This window comes from Nannobrachium achirus (genome assembly GCF_963921795.1).
Source record: "Nannobrachium achirus genome assembly, chromosome: 10".
In the NCBI taxonomy this organism is placed as follows: domain Eukaryota; kingdom Metazoa; phylum Chordata; class Actinopteri; order Myctophiformes; family Myctophidae; genus Nannobrachium; species Nannobrachium achirus.
In genome coordinates this window covers 53,777,154-53,790,674 of record NC_137819.1, presented here as the reverse complement: position 1 = coordinate 53,790,674, position 13,521 = coordinate 53,777,154, and the positions used below count along the sequence as shown (strand labels likewise).

General features: G+C 42.5%; 1 protein-coding gene across 2 annotated transcripts in view; it reads left to right on the top strand.

Annotated features, from left to right (window-relative positions):
* LOC308292145 (uncharacterized protein) overlaps positions 1-11,701 on the top strand; it is a 29,220-nt gene extending 17,519 nt beyond the window's left edge. The window contains exons 6-27 of one of the 2 annotated variants that reach the window (XM_080734410.1): positions 922-975; positions 1,102-1,209; positions 1,329-1,382; positions 1,909-2,007; positions 2,502-2,555; positions 3,180-3,278; positions 3,547-3,600; positions 3,722-3,775; positions 4,780-4,833; positions 4,960-5,067; positions 5,187-5,240; positions 5,767-5,865; positions 6,360-6,413; positions 7,038-7,136; positions 7,405-7,458; positions 7,580-7,633; positions 7,819-7,872; positions 8,108-8,161; positions 8,340-8,384; positions 9,123-9,221; positions 9,904-10,011; positions 10,623-11,701. In XM_080734410.1, coding sequence (XP_080590536.1) covers positions 922-975; positions 1,102-1,209; positions 1,329-1,382; positions 1,909-2,007; positions 2,502-2,555; positions 3,180-3,278; positions 3,547-3,600; positions 3,722-3,775; positions 4,780-4,833; positions 4,960-5,067; positions 5,187-5,240; positions 5,767-5,865; positions 6,360-6,413; positions 7,038-7,136; positions 7,405-7,458; positions 7,580-7,633; positions 7,819-7,872; positions 8,108-8,161; positions 8,340-8,384; positions 9,123-9,221; positions 9,904-10,011; positions 10,623-11,006 — 1,896 coding nt within the window. In that variant the 3' untranslated portion in view covers positions 11,007-11,701. Of the gene's footprint in view, positions 1-921; positions 976-1,101; positions 1,210-1,328; positions 1,383-1,908; positions 2,008-2,501; positions 2,556-3,179; positions 3,279-3,546; positions 3,601-3,721; positions 3,776-4,779; positions 4,834-4,959; positions 5,068-5,186; positions 5,241-5,766; positions 5,866-6,359; positions 6,414-7,037; positions 7,137-7,404; positions 7,459-7,579; positions 7,634-7,818; positions 7,873-8,107; positions 8,162-8,339; positions 8,385-9,122; positions 9,222-9,903; positions 10,360-10,622 lie in introns of those variants that run through there. The other variant, XM_080734411.1, reaches the window with a different exon arrangement.
* The last annotated feature ends 1,820 nt before the right edge of the window (positions 11,702-13,521 follow it).

Genomic DNA, 13,521 nt, shown 5'->3' with positions numbered 1-13,521 from the left:
GTATATATTATTTTGTAATTTAGGAAAATAAATGTTGATTTTCACTCGAGTCGTGACCCATAAAAATTGGTCTGTGACCCACAAATGGTCCATGCCTCTTCTTTTTATATCCTCCACTCTGGTCTTTCATTTTTATGGCCATTTTATCACTGCTTCTGAATTAAATACTTTATGCATTTCCTTTTCATAGTTTGTCTACAGTTTGATATTTTGACTGTTTGGTATTTATTTTTAACAATTTAACAACTAAATGTAACAATTTAATGAAAAGGTTTATTTTACATTAAACCTTGCATCTAGATTGTGGGCATGTTTTCAAAGAATTTCCAATATGTTCAAAATACTTAAATAGTAAGAATCGCCGATCTACAAGCTCACAACTTATCGCATCCCGATGAGGTATCGAAGATTGGCTATTTTTGCTATTTGTTGTACAGCAAAATATATAGGGCTTAATCAGTTACGTTTTTTTTTTTTTTTTTTTTTTTTTTCAAACCCTGATTATAAATTGCACTTTATCCTGCAGGGGGGATTTCAGTTGTTACAGCAACACATACGGATACATAAATGTCCTAAATGATACAGTAGGATCTGATCATTAAGACCACTCACTATGCAGATGGCAGCGCACAACGCAAACATTTCCAAAATATCATTATGGCCCTACCATAGCAGTGTGCAATGTACATGCTGAAGATTCAAGATTCAGGATTCAAGATGGAATATAGCAAAAGACCTGTCAAAGGACTACAGTGGAAATACGCTTACAATGGAAATGTTTTTTATCCTTTTGGTATTGTCTGACTGTGTACATGGAAAAGCTTCAGCACAAAACTAACACAGAACTGCATGCACTAAACAGCCATCGTTCGGTGTCTTCATTTACTCACTCTTAATCTATTCATCCCTTATCGATTTCAGGGAGATCCTGGTGTTGCTGGTATGAAGGGAGATGCTGGTGTCAAGGGAGAGCCCGTAAGTTTTAACCTTGTTCCAAACAGCTTTATGTATTCATTTTGCTACATTACAATGTAACCCAAACGGCAGGGCTTTGTTTTCATATGAAGATCTTAAAAAACACCTCTCTATTGCCTTGCCCAGGGACACTCCGGACCTCAGGGAACCCCCGGACCTCAGGGTGAGGAGGGCAAGAGAGGTCCCACTGGCGAGGCCGGTGCCACCGGCCCCGCTGGACTCCGTGGAGCCAGAGTGAGTAGTGTCACGTTCACCCAGATCCAAACGGACAGTAAACAACTGTCTAGTTTACACCAATACTGTTGTGTGACTGTGATCATCTGCTAATGTCTGTGGGTGTGTGTCTCCCACAGGGTGCTGGCGGAAGCTATGGTATGCCCGGGCCCGAGGGAAGATCTGGCCCTATTGTGAGTAACCATAAAGAATACGTCAATTGAACAAGTGTGCCTCCAATAGATTAAACGTCCTAATCTAAAATACCCTAAATGGCCATATACCGTAAGCGTAGAAGACTGTGTACCAGTAGTCACTTTAGACCAGTGATTCCCAAACTTTTCACTCGAGACCCGAAAGAGGGATGAGACGTTTGCCCGGGACCCAAACTAGTGAAAATAGCAGATCAACAAGCTCACAATGTGTCGCTTCGCGCCGTGTTGTGAGCTTGTAGATCGGCTATTTTCAATACTTAATTATAATTATTTTATATTTATGGAATTTCATAGATTTGTTTGTTTTTGGTTTATAAAAGTTGTATAAAATTATTATTGCCCCACTGTTTGAGAAACAGCACATTAGACACTGTAATCATCATATATAATATTTGTAGATGCAACGAGGGAGAACACATCTGGTTTTCCCTGTTTTACATTCAACTGTTGACACCTGCTCTCCCTCCTTTTCTTCTCCCTCTCTCTCTCTCTCTCTCTCCTTTAGGGTATGCCCGGAGCCCGTGGTGCCACTGGTGCCTCTAGCGCTCGTGGACCCCCCGGAGATGCCGGTCGTGCTGGTGAGCCTGGTCTGACTGGCCCAAGAGTGAGTTTTAGTTTTCTTTTCTTTTTTAATCAGGGGTCTGTAGTTCTTGTCAATGTAGTGAGTCATTAACCTAATCATTAACCCTATTCTGGGGCTTGCATTTGCCACAAATAGCAGATCTACATGCTCACAACGCGTTGCAACTCAACACGTTGTGAGCTTGTAGATCAGCTATTTTCTGCAAAGATATTCAGTCTAGAGTGAAATCAGGCGTGGGCCTAGTAGGCCTTAATGGGGTCGACCGACCACCTTAAGTGAAATCATAGAAAGATCTTTAGAAAGCAGTGCTGGCACAGCCATCAACGCTGATGATGGTTGGTCTTGCCCTTGAGCAAGACACCTAGCCCTGGATCAGAATATAAGCATATCCACTTGGATGTTCTCAGTCAATCTCAGTGGGCCAAGTTAGGATAGGTTATAGATCACCTCAAATAAAATAAAATCAGCCAGGTATTTTAAGAAGATGAATCACTGATCAATATTTATCTCTTCAGGGTCAACCAGGAAGCGCTGGAAGTGGTGGACCCCAAGGCAAGGAGGGAGCTTTGGTGAGTAAATCCCAACACCCTAGTTCATTCATCTACTACATCAGGGGTGGGCAACTTTGATGATGGAGAAGTACACTTTATTTTCACACTCACTCCAGAGGGCCACAATGCATATACAGCTAAAAAATAGCTGATCTACAAGCTCAAAGCGTGGCAGTGGCGCAGTGCGACATGTTTTGAGCTTGTAGATTGTCTATTTTTGCTATTTTTTAAATGGAATCCTGAATAATTTTCTATCTATTTTTGAATTGGAATCCTGAAAAGTATTATCATTTCTTCATTTCAAATTCATTTATATGTTCTTAGGTTAACTTTATGAACTTAAATACAAATACATTGGACATAAAAAAAAGACTAGTACTAGTCATTAAGCCTTCTAATATAGACTGAAGTAATTAAAGTGGGTCATGTTTGCATGTTTGGAATTGTAACAGCCGAAATCAGTAATATATCAATATTTCAATATTAACCTGCAGGTCACATTAAGTGAAGGTGGGGGCCGCATGTGGCCCCTGGGCCTCCAGTTGCCCATGTATGATCTACATCATCAGTATGGATTACAGCTACAGTATACCTGCACTCCTGAATGGCATGTAATGGAACTTATCTCTCATCCCCAATCAGGGTCCTGCTGGACAAGATGGCCGTGCTGGACCTCCTGGCCCAACTGGACCCAGAGGCCAGCCTGGAAACATTGGATTCCCCGGACCCAAGGGACCTGGTGTAAGTGGATTCAGAACATATATTAGACAGTACCATGACTTGGAGATTAGCAGACCAACAGCATGTTCTTAGGCTTGTTCTTGGCTAATGAGCAGAAGGATTGTCCTGGTATCCTACCAAGGCTGAAGCACACAGGCTACTTATATCTTTACTCTCGAGGAAGATTCCCATAACTTTACATTAAACTTGGATGTACCAACTGCAGTCTTGCTCTTATTCTCTATCACTGTGTATAATAATGACATAATCTCCTTCTCTCTCTCTTCAGGGTGAGGCTGGCAAGCCTGGTGAGAAGGGATCCTCTGGCCCCACTGGACTGAGAGTAAGTCCCAGTCGAGCATCATTTATCACCTACGCTTAGTATATGACAAGTCATTATGTCATCCACAAAGTTGTATATCTGTCACCGATAAGTCATTGTTTGCCTGTCTGCCTTTGTATAGGGAGCCCCTGGCCCTGATGGCAACAACGGAGCAACTGGTACTGGTGGACCTGTGGTAAGTATTAGGATTTCTAATCTTGCATTCAATAAGAAGTTCCTCTTTTGGCTGATGACCACACTGTAACCATCTGTCATTTTTCCCTGTGATAATCTTTGGTATTTTATCTCTTTTATCTCTCTCTCTCTCTCTCTCTCTCTCTCTCTCTCTCTCTCTCTGCTGTTGGGGTTACCGCCAAGTCATCCAGAATCAATTCTATATATATAGAGAGAGAGAATTTCTTAGATTTGTTGTCTTTTGAATTAAATACTTTATGCATTTCCTTTTCATAGTTTGTCTACAGTTTGATATTTTGACTGTTTGGTATTTATTTTTAACAATTTAACAACTAAATGTAACAATTTAATGAAAAGGTTTATTTTACATTAAACCTTGCATCTAGATTGTGGGCATGTTTTCAAAGAATTTCCAATATGTTCAAAATACTTAAATAGTAAGAATCGCCGATCTACAAGCTCACAACTTATCGCATCCCGATGAGGTATCGAAGATTGGCTATTTTTGCTATTTGTTGTACAGCAAAATATATAGGGCTTAATCAGTTACGTTTTTTTTTTTTTTTTTTTTTTTTCAAACCCTGATTATAAATTGCACTTTATCCTGCAGGGGGGATTTCAGTTGTTACAGCAACACATACGGATACATAAATGTCCTAAATGATACAGTAGGATCTGATCATTAAGACCACTCACTATGCAGATGGCAGCGCACAACGCAAACATTTCCAAAATATCATTATGGCCCTACCATAGCAGTGTGCAATGTACATGCTGAAGATTCAAGATTCAGGATTCAAGATGGAATATAGCAAAAGACCTGTCAAAGGACTACAGTGGAAATACGCTTACAATGGAAATGTTTTTTATCCTTTTGGTATTGTCTGACTGTGTACATGGAAAAGCTTCAGCACAAAACTAACACAGAACTGCATGCACTAAACAGCCATCGTTCGGTGTCTTCATTTACTCACTCTTAATCTATTCATCCCTTATCGATTTCAGGGAGATCCTGGTGTTGCTGGTATGAAGGGAGATGCTGGTGTCAAGGGAGAGCCCGTAAGTTTTAACCTTGTTCCAAACAGCTTTATGTATTCATTTTGCTACATTACAATGTAACCCAAACGGCAGGGCTTTGTTTTCATATGAAGATCTTAAAAAACACCTCTCTATTGCCTTGCCCAGGGACACTCCGGACCTCAGGGAACCCCCGGACCTCAGGGTGAGGAGGGCAAGAGAGGTCCCACTGGCGAGGCCGGTGCCACCGGCCCCGCTGGACTCCGTGGAGCCAGAGTGAGTAGTGTCACGTTCACCCAGATCCAAACGGACAGTAAACAACTGTCTAGTTTACACCAATACTGTTGTGTGACTGTGATCATCTGCTAATGTCTGTGGGTGTGTGTCTCCCACAGGGTGCTGGCGGAAGCTATGGTATGCCCGGGCCCGAGGGAAGATCTGGCCCTATTGTGAGTAACCATAAAGAATACGTCAATTGAACAAGTGTGCCTCCAATAGATTAAACGTCCTAATCTAAAATACCCTAAATGGCCATATACCGTAAGCGTAGAAGACTGTGTACCAGTAGTCACTTTAGACCAGTGATTCCCAAACTTTTCACTCGAGACCCGAAAGAGGGATGAGACGTTTGCCCGGGACCCAAACTAGTGAAAATAGCAGATCAACAAGCTCACAATGTGTCGCTTCGCGCCGTGTTGTGAGCTTGTAGATCGGCTATTTTCAATACTTAATTATAATTATTTTATATTTATGGAATTTCATAGATTTGTTTGTTTTTGGTTTATAAAAGTTGTATAAAATTATTATTGCCCCACTGTTTGAGAAACAGCACATTAGACACTGTAATCATCATATATAATATTTGTAGATGCAACGAGGGAGAACACATCTGGTTTTCCCTGTTTTACATTCAACTGTTGACACCTGCTCTCCCTCCTTTTCTTCTCCCTCTCTCTCTCTCTCTCTCTCCTTTAGGGTATGCCCGGAGCCCGTGGTGCCACTGGTGCCTCTAGCGCTCGTGGACCCCCCGGAGATGCCGGTCGTGCTGGTGAGCCTGGTCTGACTGGCCCAAGAGTGAGTTTTAGTTTTCTTTTCTTTTTTAATCAGGGGTCTGTAGTTCTTGTCAATGTAGTGAGTCATTAACCTAATCATTAACCCTATTCTGGGGCTTGCATTTGCCACAAATAGCAGATCTACATGCTCACAACGCGTTGCAACTCAACACGTTGTGAGCTTGTAGATCAGCTATTTTCTGCAAAGATATTCAGTCTAGAGTGAAATCAGGCGTGGGCCTAGTAGGCCTTAATGGGGTCGACCGACCACCTTAAGTGAAATCATAGAAAGATCTTTAGAAAGCAGTGCTGGCACAGCCATCAACGCTGATGATGGTTGGTCTTGCCCTTGAGCAAGACACCTAGCCCTGGATCAGAATATAAGCATATCCACTTGGATGTTCTCAGTCAATCTCAGTGGGCCAAGTTAGGATAGGTTATAGATCACCTCAAATAAAATAAAATCAGCCAGGTATTTTAAGAAGATGAATCACTGATCAATATTTATCTCTTCAGGGTCAACCAGGAAGCGCTGGAAGTGGTGGACCCCAAGGCAAGGAGGGAGCTTTGGTGAGTAAATCCCAACACCCTAGTTCATTCATCTACTACATCAGGGGTGGGCAACTTTGATGATGGAGAAGTACACTTTATTTTCACACTCACTCCAGAGGGCCACAATGCATATACAGCTAAAAAATAGCTGATCTACAAGCTCAAAGCGTGGCAGTGGCGCAGTGCGACATGTTTTGAGCTTGTAGATTGTCTATTTTTGCTATTTTTTAAATGGAATCCTGAATAATTTTCTATCTATTTTTGAATTGGAATCCTGAAAAGTATTATCATTTCTTCATTTCAAATTCATTTATATGTTCTTAGGTTAACTTTATGAACTTAAATACAAATACATTGGACATAAAAAAAAGACTAGTACTAGTCATTAAGCCTTCTAATATAGACTGAAGTAATTAAAGTGGGTCATGTTTGCATGTTTGGAATTGTAACAGCCGAAATCAGTAATATATCAATATTTCAATATTAACCTGCAGGTCACATTAAGTGAAGGTGGGGGCCGCATGTGGCCCCTGGGCCTCCAGTTGCCCATGTATGATCTACATCATCAGTATGGATTACAGCTACAGTATACCTGCACTCCTGAATGGCATGTAATGGAACTTATCTCTCATCCCCAATCAGGGTCCTGCTGGACAAGATGGCCGTGCTGGACCTCCTGGCCCAACTGGACCCAGAGGCCAGCCTGGAAACATTGGATTCCCCGGACCCAAGGGACCTGGTGTAAGTGGATTCAGAACATATATTAGACAGTACCATGACTTGGAGATTAGCAGACCAACAGCATGTTCTTAGGCTTGTTCTTGGCTAATGAGCAGAAGGATTGTCCTGGTATCCTACCAAGGCTGAAGCACACAGGCTACTTATATCTTTACTCTCGAGGAAGATTCCCATAACTTTACATTAAACTTGGATGTACCAACTGCAGTCTTGCTCTTATTCTCTATCACTGTGTATAATAATGACATAATCTCCTTCTCTCTCTCTTCAGGGTGAGGCTGGCAAGCCTGGTGAGAAGGGATCCTCTGGCCCCACTGGACTGAGAGTAAGTCCCAGTCGAGCATCATTTATCACCTACGCTTAGTATATGACAAGTCATTATGTCATCCACAAAGTTGTATATCTGTCACCGATAAGTCATTGTTTGCCTGTCTGCCTTTGTATAGGGAGCCCCTGGCCCTGATGGCAACAACGGAGCAACTGGTACTGGTGGACCTGTGGTAAGTAATAGGATTTCTAATCTTGCATTCAATAAGAAGTTCCTCTTTTGGCTGATGACCACACTGTAACCATCTGTCATTTTTCCCTGTGATAATCTTTGGTATTTTATCTCTTTTATCTCTCTCTCTCTCTCTCTCTCTCTCTCTCTCTCTCTCTCTCTCTCTCTCTCTCTCTCTGCTATTAGGGTGCTGCTGGTGAGAGAGGAGAGCAGGGAGCTGCTGGAGCTCCTGGCTTCCAGGTTTGAATGCATTATCTTAAGTCAAAAATGGCTAAAATAGCTGATTATTCAGTCAGGGAACTCAGACAGGCCTCTCAGGCACCCATCCATCTTCCTTTGCCAGGCATTAATCAAGTAAAGAAAAGTAAACAGTGATATTGTATTATTATGGATTACAATAATATGCTCGTCTTGATGTTAGTCTGGTTATACAAGCAGTGTTATTGATTTTCTTTTTTATCTTTGATATCTACAGGGACTGCCCGGCCCCTCTGGACCATCTGGTGAGGCTGGCAAGCCCGGAGACAGAGTGAGTATACCACACACACACTCTAAATCTGCTAAATGCCTAAATTGTACAAATTGTATTGCTGATACACTGTAGGAACAATCCTCACAGATATGCCATTGCTGTGTACTGTAGGAACCGTAGCTATTGATACCAAATAGTTTTACATCTCTTAACTAACTGTTCTCTGTCTCTATAGGGTGTCTCAGGAGACCAGGGTCTTGCTGGACCTGCTGGTGGCAAGGTAGATCCAACCCGTCTCATCTCATAATTCCCTTGATCCTTGAGCTTTCTCCAGTTTGCACACATTATTCATAAATACACACTTTCTTTCAAACATCAAACAATAGTGTATCCGTCCTTACGTTGTTCAGACAGAAATAAATGATGTTACTGTGCTGTCATTTTCTAAATGTCTCTTCAGATGCATTTGCATGCACTCAGAGTTAAATGAACACTCAGGGTTATACCATCATCTACACCAGTGGTTCTCAACCTGTAGGGGTCCCCAAACTATTTTGGGGGGTCCCCAGGTGATTACCTTAATGTGCAACATTGTTTTCTCACTCAACAGTAAACAAACCAGCATAAAGTTTAAGTGGGTGAAGGGTATCTGCACATTTCTAAAGTCACAATTTAAGGACTTTTTAATACATCTAAAATGACAAATTAAATTGGCCAAATTGTCAAATTATATTAGAGGCAGAAATTGTGAAAATAGCCGATCTACATGCTCACAACGCCTCGCAACGCGAGGCGTTGTGAGCATGTAGATCTGCTATTTTCACAATAGAACCGTGTCGAACAAAATGTAATGCCTCAACTCTTAGTGCTCGTCAGGGTGGAAAGGGGTGCCCAGTTCAAATATGATTATTCTGGGGGTCGCGGCCTGAAAAGGTTGAGAACCACTGATCTACACGTTGGCCATGTAAAAGCTTTACATTTCTATAAGTGACCCTTCGGTATGTGTGTGTCCCTCCAGGGAGAGCGTGGTAACCCCGGCGCTGCTGGCTCTACTGGAGCTCAGGGATCCATGGGAGCTCGCGGACCTGCTGGAGCCCCTGGACCTGATGGTGGCAAGGTAAGACAATCCATCCTGGTGTTGTGACTCTGCCTGGCCATTAAAGAGTGTTTTAACGTTAAAAACCTGAAAACGAATATTGAATGCAGGAAATTGGAGAATAGTTTGAACAGGGGGAAAATGCATTCTGTAAGTTTTGGTACCTGCAGAGCACTACCAGTGAAGCTCAATTAGTGTTCTAAACCAGTGGCTGCTGGGGGGCAATTGGAAAGAGGAGGAAAGATTTATATAGATGCTACAACTAATTGCAAGGCATGGGTCTTCAACAAGGTACCTTCATTAAACAAACAAACCAACAGAAATCTACTAAATATTATGAGTTAGCTTTGAAAGCCTCAAGTTGCAAAGAAAACCTTCTAAAAGTAAACCTTCTAAAAGTAAGAAATGTATATATTTTACACAATATATGTAGTGGGGTTCCGTGCTTCCTCTGTCTCTCTCTCTCTCAGCTAAGGGGGTCCTAGGCCTGAAAACCGTTGAAGACCATGTTATAAGGCATTGGCTCGAATGTTTTTTTCTTTAAGCAAAATAATCCTTGGGCTTTAATGGGAAAGATGAACCAGACGTTGTTATACTACGGACTAACTCAATAAGTCAATTCTAAAATGTTAACCTATTGAGTTTGTGTGCGTTTTGTATGGTGGGGGGAAAATGAACCATACTTTGCTGTGTGTGTTTCCAGGGAGAGCCCGGTAACGTTGGACCCGCTGGCGCTGCTGGACACCAGGGTGCAGGTGGAATGCCCGGTGAGCGTGGAGCCGCTGGTACTCCTGGCGGAAAGGGAGAGAAGGTTCGTCGAGTCAAATGTATTTATTTAGCACATTTCATACGCAGCAAACTCATTGTGCTTCCCATTAAAGCAGTGGTTCTCAAAGTGGATTCCAGGGACTCTGTGGGTTCCTTTAGGGGGGTCTAAATTGACCCATACAAGTCTGTCTCTGTCACTGTCAAGGGTTAAGGGGAGACCTTGAAATTTGGAAGTTTGAGAAACACTGCATTAAAGGATAACAGAAAGAACATACAAACAGATATAAAGTACAATATAAAACCCTCCACCCTCTCATCCACACACATTAAATACAGCATGTAATGAGTGCCTGATGATAAGTGGTCTGATAGGTTTATAGGTATCAGGTCGGCGAGTGCATGTATTCTGTATATCCAAGCAGAAGTTCATCCCACACACAGTGCTAAGCGTAGCTAGCGCTATTCTGCAACCTTGTGACCACTGATTTACAGACCCATTCTCTGGGTAGTTTGGAGCCCAATGAGCTTTCTGTTTGAACCTGCTTCATCAAACTATTCATTTTAATCCATGTCCCTCTGTCTGTCTGTCTGTCTGTCTGTCTGTCTGTCTGTCTGTACGCAGGCACTCTCTGACACATTGATTTTCTTCCTCAGGGCGAGCGTGGAGAGGTTGGACCTGCTGGAGCTCCTGGATTCGCCGGTAGCCCTCAGTTTAGTTTGTTAGTTAGTTACTTTGTAGATTTTGGATCAGATCCCATCGTTCATTTCAAAGAAGCGTTCTCACATTCTCTCCACATCTCTCTCTCTCTCATCAGGACGCTGCAGGGCCTGGTGCCACCGTCAACCATGGGTTGCCCTTGGCATATTAATTACAATTGTAATTACTATTTTTGGTGCTACACTGAGTGTACTTTTAACCAATCATGGCAACATATGGGCATGGACCTTTTTTATCCCAAGCTCTGTAGCACTTTTCATTTTAACTTTAATTGTACTTGTAAAATGTCAAGCAGAAGAGCACGAAGAGGAAGGTGGTAGCTGAGTCCCCTCACCCAGTGGCGTATCCAGCACTCCACAGTTGGGGGGGACATATTTTGACCAGCCCACATTGGCCGTGCGCGAAGCGCGTCCAAGACCACCGGACTGCACTGAAATACATGGCTGATATAATAAGCTCCTCCTGAGCCTAGACGTATTAACGGACCCCTATATCGGGCCATACTGTATGGGATATGTTATGTAATGTATGTAATGTATGGCAGTTTAGAGCATATTCAATCGGCTGATAACGTGGGGATCGTCGGTGTCTCTAGTCTTTAGTTCCACTGTTCTGAACGGTAGAACCCTTGACCGTCCAGTGTCAGGGATATGGCTGCCTGTTGTCACCACGGTTTAAAACATTTATGCACTTTCTGCACTGTTTTAATTACAACACGATGATGCTAACAGCAAGTGTTTGATTATAGCGTCTGCAATTCTTTGTTTGAAATCTTAGGGTTATGTTATTTATTGACTAAGTCTAAACAACTGCCACAAAAAGTTTCCCTAAGCATTGTGAGCTTCGGCGAGCTCCCTTCATGTCTGTCTGCGTGTCTGGAGTGGACATGGAGCAGTTGACTGGACACTGAACAACAAAGTGGACTTCCATTGAACACGAGGACAATGTGATAAGCGTTTGAATTGTTTGAATTTACCATAGGTTTATTTATTGACTATTAGCACAACTGCTTGGAAATAAGCCCTTCTAGACTTTTTGTGTTTATGCTTTAAGCATATTGTATAATTGTACCTCTGTATATTTTGCAAACTGTTAATAAAGTATTCTTTCAACCAATCAATTGAGCATTAGGTCCTATTGTTTTTAATGATGTGTTGTTGTGTGTTTTCTTTGAATTTTATTTTGTCATTGTCTTTAATGTTTGAAATCAATCAATCAATCAATCAATCAATCAATCAATCACTCAATCAAAATAGGCAAAGAAACAGCTCAGATATACTGTACATCTCAGATAGCCTACTCCTCACCAACACCTGCAGTTCAGTATATCAGTCCCACTCTGACCTGACTGGGCTCTCCTCTCGGACACTGGGCTACGTTGCTACGCGTGCGGTTAGGGTTAGGGTTAGTAATGGACTAACGCAATGTCGGAGTAATCTCTAAGTCACCCGCTCGCTCTGTCTGGTGCACCATAGACACACAGCTGAGATTGCCCTGGCTGAGGTTTAAAGGGCTGTAACACCAGACCACATTCTGTTCTTTTGTTTGGTAAGGATTTTAATTGGGTCACAGTTTTGCTCCACTACTATTTACATTTGCACTCACTTGTTTGTTGTGTGGAAAAATAAAACCACTTGCTTTAATGCAATGCAAGTGAAAGACCAGGTTTAACGGGCTGTAAGTTACATCAAGTACTGTGCTTAAGTACAATTTAGAGGTATTTTTACTTTGCCTGGAGTGTTTCCAATTGTTAATACTTTTACTTCTAAAAAGTATAATTTTGGTTACTTGAAAATCAACAAGATCTATGATGCGGCACATTGCAAGCTTGTAGATCTGCTATTTTCAAAAGATTGTTGAAACCTTGTGAAATGGAACATACTGTGTAAAGACTATTTTTACTTGTGGTACGAATACTTCTACTAAAAATGTGAGTAATTCTTCCACCACTGCCTGTGTGTAATAGCATGTGTCAGAGAAACATATTAAAAACTAGAAGCAGTGCTCTTCCGAGCACAGGTCTCCACCAGGTCAGGCATGTAATGTGTTTTACATAAGTCGGCCTCCTGATGGCGCTATAAAAGGTTGATGTAAAAAATGCAGGGAAAAGGTTTTACCTTGGCCTCGAAGGAGTGCGCATACAAAGTTTGACACTAATCGGTGGAGTTATAGGTGAAAACATGAATCGGCCTGTTATAGCGCCACCATGAGGCTGATTTGATTTTTCTTAAGTGACATTTATTCCTCTGCCTATTGGGAATGTGCATGCACAATTTCACCAAAATCGCACACTGCGTTCAGGATTTCAGGCATTTTATTCAAAACTGACCATTCCTGCAAACTTTGAAAGCCAGTTTTAGCCAATCAGGATGGAATATGGAAAATCTGACACATCCATGTCGATCACATGACTGTAGAGATACTGTCTACTGATTTACGTGATTTTTGGACAAAATCTGTAGGAGTACTGGCAAAAGTTAGTTTTGCAAAAGTCGGCCTCCTGGTGGCGCTAGAACAGGCCCATGTGAAATATTTGGGGCAGAGGTTCTGAATTGGTGTCGAGGGAGTGTGTGTGCACAGTTTGGCAGCGACCGGGCCAACGGCGCCGGAGATTAGCTGGTAACGGACAAACGGACGGACGGACGGACGCACGCACGGACGGACGGACGGAGGGGAAAACATACTCTCCACCAGCACGGCGCCGGAGATTAGCTGGTAACGGACAAACGGACGGACGGACGGACGGACGCACGCACGGACGGACGGACGGACGGACGCACGCACGGACGGACGGACGGAGGGGAAAACATACTCTCCCTCAGCCTTCGGCTGGTG